We start from the raw sequence: 13,592 nt of genomic DNA, 5'->3' as shown, positions 1-13,592 counted from the left end.
TTTTATTTTAAACCTTTTAAGCTTCATACTAACTAAATAGACTTATAAAGTGGAGGAAAGCGAATCCTTGGGGACTTTAATATCGAAGGTGGCGATCTCAATTCTATTAGATCTCTAGATGGACATACAGTTATTTTATGGCCTGTCATATTGCCAACATTGCCGTTAGGGTTCTTCCGAGCGTACTCAATTTTATCTATACTGTAATAAAAGGAATGTAAAAATAAAACCTCGTTATAAAAAATGGCATTGTATTTTTTTGTTTGACACTATATACACGTTTAAATATATTTCTAAAATACATCGTACATTTTCAACGTAAAAACTCCGTCTATTCGCAACTTATATAATAATATAGTCTGTACAAATAGTCTATATATATTTCTAAAAAAACTACTTTTGATTTATCTTGTATAAAACTCTACATTTACATTTAGTACGTGTGGTTTTTCGTTTAATAAATGCCGCATCTTCATTAATAATTCTACTTTTATATAATACATCAATAGTTACAGTAGCATATTAAGTGCCTTATATAACAAGTGTTCCTGTTTCCATTGAAACCACGAATTGCACGATTTCTAAAGGTCCCGTGGTCCCCTATTCAAAAATTAAACAATTTCACATAACTTCTCTGTAGGCCATTACAGAAGAGCGACTCGTCCAAAATTAACTGTCGTCTCCATCGCCAACGGCGACCATGGGAAAATAATAATAATGATGCAGTGGTCAAAGTGAGTTGTGTGCTAAGATGAAAGTGAACAGTCTAGAACATCTTCTCTCCTTAAATATTTTTAGCAACATCACATTCGAATTGCTCTTCTGGCGTGGATCACAGAGTTACAAATATAACAAACATCATCATGTTAAACAACATCCTGCATCAACTCGTACCTCTTTTACTTTTATGCATATATACAAATAACAAAACACTTACAAGCTAATCACAAAATAATTATTTATAACCAGTTGGGACCTAAGCTATTATCTAAAATAGAAGCTGCATCGTATCTCTCCATATCCCTAAAAATTTTAACCAGTTCAGTCAACGCGTTACTCTGCCTATTCCTCGCCTCCCATAGATCTAATATACATTCAGTAGGCGAAGGCTTAGTTGCAAAATAATTAATATACCTATCAACAGATAAAGCGTGCGCCAGCATGCGCCAGTCGTTGCCCCTTGCATTTGGGGGATCTAAGCACTGACATATGTGCTTCTTCACCTGCCGGTTTAGCCTAAATGAGAAGTCATCGCAGGTTGAAACGCCTCTGTCGGTCAGAATCAAGTTTTTCGCTAGCTTCGACGAAACCGCATCGTCTTGCGTCGCTAATTTAAAACTTTTGGCACTTTTAGGGGTATTCGTGTGATCGTCATGCTTGGACGACTTATTCGATTCGACGGTCGAACGAGGCGAGTCAGTCGGTATTACGATTTTTGGCACAAATGGAGAACTGGTCCTATGCGTGAAATTGTTGTCGTCCTTACAGGACACACGAAAGGTTTGGTGGTTATTAAAGCCCTTTTGGTTAACAATGATGGTGAAGCTCAAGTTGGGGTTCATTTCGTAGGCTTCTAGAGTGAAGGAACAGTGCAAGCTGTTACTGTTGGCTTGCCACAAATGGCGGAAGGGAATTTCTTGGTAGTCCGAGCTCGGTTTCGCCTTCCAACCCTCGCTTATGCCCTCCACAGTTAAACAGAGATTATTTCCGCCGTCCTGCAGGTGAATAACGCGCGGTTCGTCCATGAGAAAACCACCCAATCTCTTTTCTTGCCCGAAAACGGTCTCCATCGAGCTATCCGTGTCTTCAAGAACGTACACTCTCACACTATAATCGGCTGAGGATTGAAAACATAACTTAGGGGCGAATACTGCGAGCTTCAGTCGCTTAACCGCAAATCCGTTGACGGAATGGCCAACAGCGACGTATCGCGAAAGGGAATCGGTAACTAAATAAAGGGCGTCGTTATCTAATTGACAGAAGACTTCAGTATTAATCGTTTCTTGTCCCAACGTAACCGCCGTTTGCCATTGAGAGTCACTGCAATCACTTTGGAGGATCGAAATTGACCAATTGTGCATTGCCAAGTCGGCGCAATGGGGTAACTTTAATACGACAGCCTTGTTTATTGTAATATTAGGGCCGCAAGAGACGACCGGGCTAAGTTGCGTAATATTTTCGGCAAGTTTTGGTCGAAAACAGTCTTCGTTCAGTATTGACAGAAATATGTCGTGCTTTCGCGTTCTTGAAACGGCGCCATCTGGGATTAGGAGACTGACGCAGCTTTCGGGTAGGTTCAGATAGGCGCCGATGTGCGTCACTGTGGCGCTCGTATAGTTTCCTGACGTCGCCGGGGTGACGGCGTAAGCTGCCGGTAACGCAGGAAGCGGTAGCGTTACAGATTCCGTCGCTACTTCGTAGGTTGAATCGGCTGAAACAGATTTCAGTTTGATATTAGAGATATTCGAAATAATTTACAGATTACTACTTAAAAGTGATGTGAAATTTAAATTTGAAGCGGGAAAATTAAAGGGCCTTGCGAATAACAAGAAATTACTACAGTTTTTAATTAGTTTACGCGAACTATTGATCCAACATAACAGATTGAAACGCATTCGTATTTAAGGTAATACACATTATTACATTGTAAACTTTAATTCGTTTAACAGTAAAATACCTTTGCAATCACAACTCATAAAATGTAATTGAAATCACATTTTCATTTTTCCGCTTTAAACTTTATTACTTTTGGCATGAAAGGGCTTAATTTCAATTCCAACCAAAGAATTGCATTTTATTCTTTCTCTGTATATAAACTGACTTCATTTCCAATTTCTAGTAGTTACAGTTGACCGTTTAATTTACAATACATATTTTGACATGTTTTGTACTTGACTTTTCTCAGCATGCCTTACAGAGAGGTTTGGTATCCATAAATGCAGGAACATCATATTTATTTCGTAGTTATATTTTTCATTATTTTTTTATGTACAATAAACTTAAGTGTTGTGTTATTAACATTATTTCTATATTAATGTTTATTATGATTGTAAACACCAGACATAATCAATTTATTCTATACGACTCTAATGTGAACATATATAAGGATATTAAAATATTAAAAATATTGTGAAAGGAGGAAATTAAAATTGTTATTATAACATGTTTTACAACATACAACTTTTAACAATTTCATGCTTCGACTATATAAAGCTAAGTGTAAAATTCATTCTCAATTAATTATCCAACACTTTTATTTTATTGTGACATTTATAAACTAATCTAAAAGCTACAATCATTTTGTAGGTCCCATAAAACAATTACGAGAGCTATTAGAGAACTTTTTTGGATTTACCTAGTTATTTTAGGTTCTTTGTGAGAAAAAATTCTGAATCTGTACATTTGCATGCTCTTCAATTTTCCTAAAATTCTAACTGAAAAGGAAGGGTTGATTTTTCTATAATCCTTTTTTCTCTTCTTGTATATGAAAAATGAAAGGTGGCGATATGCAGGGACGTGTGATTTTGCTGTCTACAAGAGCCTTAAATACAATTTTGCTTTTAAAATAATTAGAGAACCCAATATTTGAACATTAATTTCTCTAGAACATGCTGAAGATGTATATTCTATTGACTGTGATTATTACGGAAGAAAGAATCATGGCTGCGTGACTCATAAAAAAACAATCCAGGACTCTTTCTTAAGGATCTGGCGTCTCAAGGGGTTCCGCTTTTGAATCATGTTATTTCTGAATTATTCATGAGGGTCCGTTGGTGAAGACTGCAAGCTCATATTTGCAAATCAGTGCATCTAATACCATCGCGAATCTGGGGAATCACAAATTTCTTGTTCTTCAGATATACATATGTCTCTTCAAGACCATTGTAAGATGTGGTAATAGAAGCTACTTCAGTGGCGGATCCAGGAAAACTTTTCAAGGACTGCACATTCTGAACTTTTAACTTCGGTCGCAAAGATGCACCTCCCAATTACGGTTACGGAGAACAGCTTGTACGTAGTGCACATTTTTAGAAAGATAGAAAGTAGGGAATGTAATGGAAATACTGTAAATTACGTTGCCTAAACTTTTAAAAGGGTGCTTTTTACCTTTTCTCCAAGCCTTTTTGGGTGTGTCGGCTTTGCCCCCTGCTGAATCCACCACTGAGCTGAGCCCTTTTTCCAACGGTTCGAATTATATTAATTAGGAACTAAGTAAAGTAATTAAAAGTATTTTACCTTGGATACTTTACTTAAAAATTATACCCATCTGACCAAATGGAGGAATTAATACGTCAAATTCCCATTTTCTCCCAACGCCTATACTTACAGTTATTAGTGAGACCACTCAATTGGCTCCTTTTCCCACTCGACGACTCCAGCGTCGAACTTGTCGCTGGTGACATCTGTATATCACTCGCAGATGTTAAATGGGGTACATCGTAATGATGTTCTGATACAGAACGCGTAACTGAGGTAGCAGGGGTAGTATAGGGGTACTCGTAGCAAGGGGGCACTGTCTGCGTCAAATCTGGTTGCAGCGATAGGGATTTTTTGTCGTGCTCCGGAAAGAACTCTGGGTGGTATTCTGAAAACGAGAAAAAAACAGCAATTAGTATTCCACGTTTATCGGTATAATTCGGTTGAGTAATGTTCACCGACAATTAATAAACGGAAGGAGTGCGCGCATAGTGAAAAAGCTATCCCAACATCTGCTAATATAAGGAGTCATTAGGGCTCAAATTAAGCATTTAAATAATTTCACATACAGAAATAAATGAGCCGCGATATAAATAATAATGTAAATGACAAATGCGTGTATGCGAGCTACAATTTTTCGAATTTACCTAATTATAAGGTTATGATTAATAAACGTTGCCCAATTAAAATTATTCTTGAGGTTTACGAATCTCCAAATGGAAAACATATGGCTCACCACGAATTGGACATTAAAGCGAGCGACTGATGGCATTACTAAAATGTTTCAGATTTTATTCGAATCATATATCATACCTTCGTACAACACTAATTGGGGCAAACTATTAATATTTGGTCCTTTCCATTAGTTCGGCGATTAATAATAGGTTTCAGTTCCGCATTGGGCAGGAAACTGTAAGTCACGCGAAAAAAAATTCGAAATTATTTTAATTGGCATTTCACTAGACTGCGCTGAAAGGAAAGCCCTACTACAATTCATCTTTGCTCTTGTCAGCTTCAATCTTTCTGCAATCAATCTATATCAATCAAATCATTTTAGGCAAACAAAAAGGTTGAAATCTGAGTTGTTTTCCTAATTTGTGCGCGGTTACGGAAATGACACCGAACAATTTTAAAGCATATACAGACTATTATTGATGGATGTTGCTTCTAAGCATATTTATCTACATCGTGAAGAATGTGGAGAAAATGTAAGCAAAGGTTCTCCTTGTCACTTACTAAGTACATATTGTTTCTTGGTTAGAGGGTAACTATCGCAACATTGTACAACGGTCATTTTATTTTTGGGATGAAATCCGTTTTCTCCACTCCCTGGGTCTAAAACAATCGGCCTTGTTCTCACATCTTGAATTTTTGAACAATTCCACTTGCTTCACAAGTCGAGAGCACCTGAATGGTAGGCAGAGCTGAGTAGAATACTTTCAAAAAGTATTTGAATACTAAATAGTAAATACTTTACACAAATCAAAGGTATTTGAATACTAAATACTTTTACGTCCAGCACAAGCGAATACTAGATACAGATACATTGAAAAGTATTCAAATACTTAAAAAAATAAGTATTCAAATACTTTAGAATGCATTCGAATACTTTCAAAAGTATTCGAATACTTTCAAAGGTATTCGAATACTTTCAAAAGTATTCTAATACTATCAAAGGTATTCGAATACTATAAAAAGTATTCGAATACTTTGAAAAGTATTCGAATACAGTAAAAAGTATTGAAATACTTGTCACTCAAATACATTAAAAATTTAAAATAGTATACTAGATAAAAGGCTTAATACTACTTAAAAAATTAAGTTATACTTTGTATGGGGTTAGCTTTTTTTATATTTCTATTGTTATGTACAAATTTAAGGGGAGTAAAAGCGTATTATTATATTATTATATAGGAGGTACCTACCAGGATCTTTCTTATACCAGTTATATCCTTAAGAATACGTGTACCAGTTTTCAAAGCGATCGTACGTCGTGCACATGATACGTACGCCTTTCTGAAATTAATCTTAGCGATTTTGGAACAGATCCATTTTTGACCATCCGTTTGTCCGTGTGCATGATAACTTGTTTAGAAACGTGCGATCGCTTTGAAAATTGGTACACATGGTCTTAAGGATATAAGAAAGGTCCCTATTGTTTTTAAGTTACGTAGACTATCGAGTTCGGTATTCAGATGTATCGGATTTTTATATTTGATTTTGTGACAATGGAAACTTTCCCTAAACATTTCTAAGTTGTTCTCAAATATTTGAATAACTTAAAAGTACTGCCTTTTTTTGAGGCCGGAAAAGAAATTGTCTGAGATCGACCGGGAAAAAACCATTTTCTTATAGAATTTGGCCCGTAGAATCCATAATTTCAAACAGTTTGAAGATTGGGCTACTAGAACAAAAGTTACAGCCCTTAGAATTTTTTTTCGAAATTAGGTTTTTGTCCATAACCTTTTATTGAGAGGTCTAATCGAAAACGTACGAATTGTTTTGGGTTCTTCTCACCAAAATTAATAAGAAAAAGTGTTTTTCCGAGAAATTTGGGTGTTGTCGATTTTTGGTAAAAAGGAAGGTTATACACTGCCCTTTTTTGAGGCCCGAATAAAAAATTGTCTCAGATCGACCCGGAGAAAAATTTTCTTATAGAATGGGGCCTGTAGATTCCATAATTTCAAACAGTTCCAAGATTGGGCTACTAGTTCAAAAGTTACAACCCTTTGAATTTTTTTTCGAAATTTGTTTATAGTCTATAACTTTTGATTGAGAAGTCTGATCGAAAAAGTACGAATTGTTTTGGGTTCTACGCACCAAAATTAATAAGAAAAAGTGTTTTCCCGAGAAATTTTGGTACAGTCGATTTTTGGTAAAAAAGGAAGGTTATACACTGCCCTTTTTTGAGGCGCGAATAAAAAATTATCTCAGATCGACCCGGAAAAAATTTTCTTATAGAATGGGGCCTGTAGATTCCATAATTTCAAACAGTTCCAAGATTTGGCTACTAGTTCAAAATTTACAGCCCTTTGAATTTTCTTTCGAATTGGTTTCTAATCTATAACTTTTGATTGAGAAGTCTGTTCGAAAAAGTACGAATTGTTTTGGATTCTACGCACCAAAATTAATAAGAAAAAGTGTTTTCCCGAGAAATTTTGGTGCAGTGGATTTTTGGTAAAAAAGGAAGGTTATACACTGCCTTTTTTTGAGCCCCGAAAAAAAAATTGTCTCAGATCGACCCGGAAAAAATTTTCTTATAGAATGTGGCCTGTAGAATCCATAATTTCAAACAGTTCCAAGATTGGGCTACTAGTTCAAAAGTTACAGCCCTTTGAAATTTCTTTCGAAATTGGTTTCTAGTCTATAACTTTTGATTGAGAAGTCTGATCGAAAAAGTACGAATTGTTTTGGATTCTACGCACCAAAATTAATAAGAAAAAGTCTTTTCCCGAGAAATTTTGGTGCAGTCGATTTTTGGTAAAAAAGGAAGGGTAAGTATTCAAATACCTTGCGAAGTATTCGAATACTAAATATTTGTGAAAGTATTTGAGTTACAAATACCCTCTTAGATAAGAATTTCTTTGTAAATATTATCTAATAAAGTATAAATAAATAAATAAATAAATAAATAAAATACTGCTTCCATAAAAGTATTTAATTACCAAGTATTTGTATACTTTAAAGGATTTGAATACTAAAAAGTATTTACAAAATCGAATACTGCCCAGCTCTGATGGTAGGTCTCAGTTCTCAGGGAAAAATGTAAACATGCAATGCGTACATTTTAGGTGCTTAGAGCAAGCTTTGAGTGATAATTAGCTAAAGTGGAATCGACAAGTTTCGGCTACGTAGCGATATTTTACAAAATTCCTTTTTTGAGATATTACAATGAACTGCGTCACGTACATAATACTACGTTAATCCATCACAATAAATGAGTACATGGCCCTTTAACTATGGCAAAGTATTAAAATAATGAAAAATCAAAGTACTGTAGTAAACGCACCCGGAGTCATAAGCTCTAAAATGAAAACACGTTTCGTAAATCCTCGATTTTGCATTGAAACAGGATTGTAATTCCAGAGGGTTTAAAATCAAATCTGACACTCGGCTTTTAAGTGTCTTAGGTAACACTAGAATTCGTGCTCGCCGGAAATGAAATATTTTGAATTCTGACGAATCGATAATCGTCATTTCGGAAATTACCTTAAAATGGGATCATTTTTAGTTTGTGACTTACCTCGTTTTCTCGTTTAAGAAGGATAATTGGAATAAAAACAGAACAGTTGGTCAATTTCTCTATACAATCCAGTTTTGCTCATTTGTGCTTCTATGGATATTCGCTTAGTTATAATGTCACATAATACACTAACTCAAAGCCCTTTCCAACAGTTTTTCGTATTTCCAATTTATTCGAACATAATTTTGGTACTGTCTCTCCTATATCGTATAAGGTAATTAGTTTTTGTTACCTACTCATTGATTTCCTTTCTCTTGCACATCTTTACTACGAAATAGCCCTTCTTATCTACTGAGTGCTTACTTTTGAATCTATAGCAAATGTATACGTTTTCACTAATTGATAGTTGCGAAGGCCTATATCATTTGCCCTAACGCTATACGTGATTTTCAATTGGAAATACGAAATTATCGTTCAGTACACTGTTAACCCTAAATTTTCCAACTTTCGTTTTCACCTCGGTTTTCACAGTAAAACTACATGATATTTTCAGTTCACACCGTACCCCATGAAACCAATGTATTTATTTTGTAGAATACAGTAGATCAAATTAGTTGGCACCGGATAGTTTTGATCATTAGAACTATTGAAACTGTCTTATTTTAAAGTGTTAAAAAGCATTTTAATGAAAATGGAATACAAAGGTTATATTTAGAAAGGAGCATGTGTTCGTATAAACGTACTATATAAAGAAATTTTTCAACATGTGAATCGTCTTCTCCTTTAGCTGTAATACGCCATAAAATCATCTTGTAAAGTTAAGACACATCATTAATCTTCAACATGTCTAAAATGTAACGTAAGAGTCATTTAAAAGCGCACGACCCTAAATTTAAATTATTTTCAAACCGTTTTTTAGAGAAAAAAATTATTTTCGTTGCTTACGCGCCCAATAGTGCTACTTTGGCTTTGAGGGTTGTAAATAACTGTTGTCAGGTTGATGTGATGAATTACTACCGCGAAGTGCATTTATCATTGCCGAAATTGATGACATTTCTGTTTGCTAATTGTGCAGTGATATTTATGAAGAAATTAGCAAATTGTTAAGCGCGAGCTTCTGGTAATGGGGATCGAATTATTTATGAGGTTTCTTATAAATGCACTTTCCTCTTGGCGCTTTGATATTTCCAGGGAAAAATGATTATTAAACAAACAGAATTGGCGTGTAAAAAATTTATCGGTGTTGTGTACTTACCGTTAGCTGCCATATTATACAAGGATTGATGATGTCCCTTTTTACGATAAAATCTCACAAGAAAGAAGGATAACAAAGTCACAAGAAATATTGCAACCGTAAGTCCGATGTAAAGGGCTAAATCTGCTTGTGTATCGGCCAGATTTGCTGTAACAAAGAAAAAAGGTATTACCAAACGTGCAAAGCCGTTTTTTAAGTAAAGGCGTTTAACATGCCCTATAACAGATGTAACAGCTGAGATTAACCCCTTTATAGTTTTGCAACTAAATCGAGATTATTGTAACCGCGTTTGTAATTACCATTCTTGTCCCTTTTGGTGTTCCAAAGTGTGAGCCACAAGGGGCCGCCGACTTGCACCATTAAGACAAGAATCATAATTAAGGAGTACTAATATTAGCCCTTTAACTAGAAATCCCTACGACCCCCATCTATAAGAAGCAAGCGGTCAACCGGAAATAATAAAGACGTCAGGTTGTTCGGAGCTGCTTAAGGGAAAAAAAATTGTAAACAGATTTTAGATTTCCCGAAGTTCGCTCGAAAATTCAATTGGGATATTTATGTGTAAATACAAGGCAGGAAATTTAAACCCTCAGGCTAGTTTTTAGCGAGTCCTTTTTACGCGAACGTGATTTTGCGTTATAAGGGTTCCTTTTAAAGTTGATTATTTGGATTTCTAATGCGTGCGGGTTCATTAGAAATTTCTGAACCAATAATGAAGATTGAGACGTAAAAAATTGTACCGGAATCAACGACAAATGCGGAAATTGTAGCCGGCCACTTTGTTCGCAAATCTTTTGAAAGGTTTAATATATTACATTTACATTTGCATATTTTGCATATTACTTTACAATAAATATGCCAGCTTTACTGTTCAGTCTTTTAATGTTTTTCGTGTTGTATTGAAAATAGCTTTCTTTCGCTGGTCCACATCACAAAATTTGTTTTCAGCAATATTAATTTGTTGAAACTCGGTACACGACTGGTTGATGAAAAGTATATGGCTATGCATTTTATTGTATTTGTTTTTTTTAAAATTTGTGTATACTGTATACTGACCCCCATGAGGACGGTCTCCAATACCAAATTACAGTTTATGTTAATTTACCTTGATTGGCAACATTTGAGGATTTAAAAATAGTGCATATTGCGATGCTGAAAGGAAGTTTCTGACCTGAAGTTTGGAAGGGTTTAAATTCCAGCTAATTTTTAAAATTAGAGGGCTTTATAAGGTATAATGAATAGAACCTACAACAGACGCATCATATTATACATGTCTATGGTTACCGAGGTCGATCTTGTATAAATTTATCTGTAGTGTCGACTTCCACTGCACTTTAAAGCTCTCAAGTTTCGCTTTCTGGCTTCAAATTAAATGGAGGAAATGTTTGTTGCACGCTTTTCCAAGTAACTTATGTTCAGGCATCATTTTTAATCGCTCCGATGCGGAAACAAAGCCCCATCTAATTAAAAACAAGCCTCAATATTTGACCCCATACGATTTAAGGATAGTTGAATATTTTCTGTTGCTTGACGTGTCCGTATTTAAATAACAAAAGGGAATGATTGAAGGGGGATGATAAACTCCATTTGCATTTAAATATATCGATGGATTTTCCATTTTGGAGGCTCTTCATTAATGAGAAACAACATTTTTAATTAAATTAAGACACAAAAACGGGCGTCAAAGAAACAATCGTAAATTTCATCCATAAATTTTAGAAAAGGTGCGTAACGAAGGCGTCAGATGATAAAAAGGACGTAGAAAAGGGATAATAAGTGGAAGCCCAAAGCGTTTTCGCAATCCACAGATGGTAACCGGCTTGTTTCGTGAATGTGTCGCTTTTACCTAATGTCCAATAATGCCGTATACGCGTTGTTACGTATTCATCCAATGTTTTACCCCTAAAATTTTGTCATTTATCCGAAAGGTCACGTAATCAACATTTCCGAAATTTTGTATTCAATTCCAATAGCATCGAAATTTCTTTTAAAATCATTTATTGTTTGTACTAATTTTCAATGTACAAATCATTCCGCTTTGACAAGCTTTTCCTTTTGATTGCATTCTTTTTAATCAAGAAAACATCTTAAGTGCTCTTAAAGTATCCAGACAACATTAAAATTTATGTTGAGAGATATAAAAAATTTTATGTATCCTGTTCGATTAGTTTCTTAGTTTCATAAAACGCTTTTACTGGTTAAGCCGTAATTAAGTACAAAGTTTTCTAATGCGCCCGAGATGAGGCGGAATTCACGAAAATGATTAATTAATATATGATGGGGATGCGTACACTCTATATATAACGTATGCATTTGCGAAATTTCGTTAGCAGCTTACATTCAATTGGAAATTCCCCTTCAAAGGGTTTGGAATATCGGACAAATTACAGAGATGACCGAGGAAAATTAAACTGGACCGCTATTGGGATGGACATTGCATTTTTCGTGAAACGAGTGAGTGCCGTAGACGTTAGAAGGGTTTCGGTGATGCATGGCACTATTCATTCCAAACCGCTTTGGGGTCTTATACGTGCATGTTACACTTCAAATACACTTAGCTTTTAAAATATATTATTTATCTTAACGAATGCCATTCAAAGATTAATGAAAATTGATACGAATTAATAAGTACAACGACTTTAATAACGACAACGTACTTGGTCGATAGAAAATTAATAATTGTGGCGCCAAGATTCTTCCTTTCGGTATTGCATATTATGCATGTTGTAGGAACGATTTTCTGGTTTTACCTACGTACGTCGAATATTGGCAATCATTTAAAGTAGTTACCTCGACGTAATTTTCTAGGTACGAGCTAAGTAATGAGAAAAACCACTCTAACCGCATGCACCGATACGTAGGCGGTTCGTGAATTGTGGTAATAAGCCCTTACTACGAAATTATACCTTTTATAATTTGTAAACGTTTTTTTTATTATTGACACTTTAAATTGCATCTTCACAACTAATTGACGTGACGAAGGTAACCAAATGAAAATGTTTGCAAATGAATAGTTTGGTTAATTGTGAGTTATAAAAAGACTGAGTGATGAAAAATGACGCTTTTTAAACGTCATAATTAGACATCATTTTGCAGATGCTTTTCGTCGGAGTTTCTCACAATAAGACCAACTGTTGTACGACACGGTTATGAAATATCATGTTTAATTTGAGTTTAAATTTGATATTCATATTTTAGAACGTAAATAGGATATGAAAGTACAGAGTTGCAGTATAACAAATTCTATTCTAGAGAATGATCTGTTGCAAACATAGACTTGCGATACTAACTCATCGTTTACCTTTGTAAAAGATCTGGTTTCGGATTAAAATTGCTTCATACTTCATATTATACTAGAAAATATCGGCCTGCAACAACTCAATCCTTTATTTTTTATAAATATCGATTTTTGACTTATTCTTTTGATATATCCATGGGAACGTGAAAATTTCTTCGTCTATGAGTTCTAGAGGCAAAAATCTATTACATATTGCCATTTCCGGTTGGTCTGCAACCACTATCTTTCCGGTAGACTTTCGTAAGGGCGTTTTTGTAAAAATAATCTTTAGATTCATAGATTCTACAGGTTAAAATCTACTAGAAAGTGTTCCAGTCAATTTTGGAACTTTTTTGGTAGATTTTCGGTAAAAATGGATTTCTGGGTTAAAACTTCAATTGTGCTGTTTGATCGTGAGCTTTGTGTCGTATTAGGTACCTATAATAAAAAGGAAAACATTAGTATTGGATTAAATTGTTTTATTTTATAGCAGACGTTAATTAACATTTTAATAGGTATGAATTAGTATCATATATAAATTAGTTCATTTTCAGTTGTATTTCTCATTATTTTATCAAAAATTCGGCAATAAATTCCATTAGAAAAATCATGTTAGCCATGGAAATTTTCTACAGAATTGAAAGAGCTTTTGACACAGACGAAATGCTCATTAAAATGCA

At 34.7% G+C, this 13,592-nt stretch overlaps 1 protein-coding gene across 1 annotated transcript in view; it reads right to left on the bottom strand.

Moving 5' to 3' along the window:
• Nucleotides 1–250: 250 nt before the first annotated feature.
• The window catches only part of LOC116171598 (netrin receptor UNC5C-like), a gene marked incomplete in the record, with an annotated part of 91,844 nt that continues 78,502 nt past the window's right edge, over nucleotides 251–13,592 (bottom strand). Inside the window, 3 exon segments of the mRNA XM_031488535.1 lie at nucleotides 251–2,431; nucleotides 4,328–4,585; nucleotides 9,636–9,782. Coding sequence (XP_031344395.1) covers nucleotides 960–2,431; nucleotides 4,328–4,585; nucleotides 9,636–9,782 — 1,877 coding nt within the window.

Source organism: Photinus pyralis, unplaced genomic scaffold (assembly GCF_008802855.1).
Source record: "Photinus pyralis isolate 1611_PpyrPB1 unplaced genomic scaffold, Ppyr1.3 Ppyr1.4_LG5, whole genome shotgun sequence".
Classification (NCBI taxonomy): Eukaryota; Metazoa; Arthropoda; class Insecta; order Coleoptera; family Lampyridae; genus Photinus; species Photinus pyralis.
This window is presented reverse-complemented; position numbering and strand designations above follow the sequence as displayed.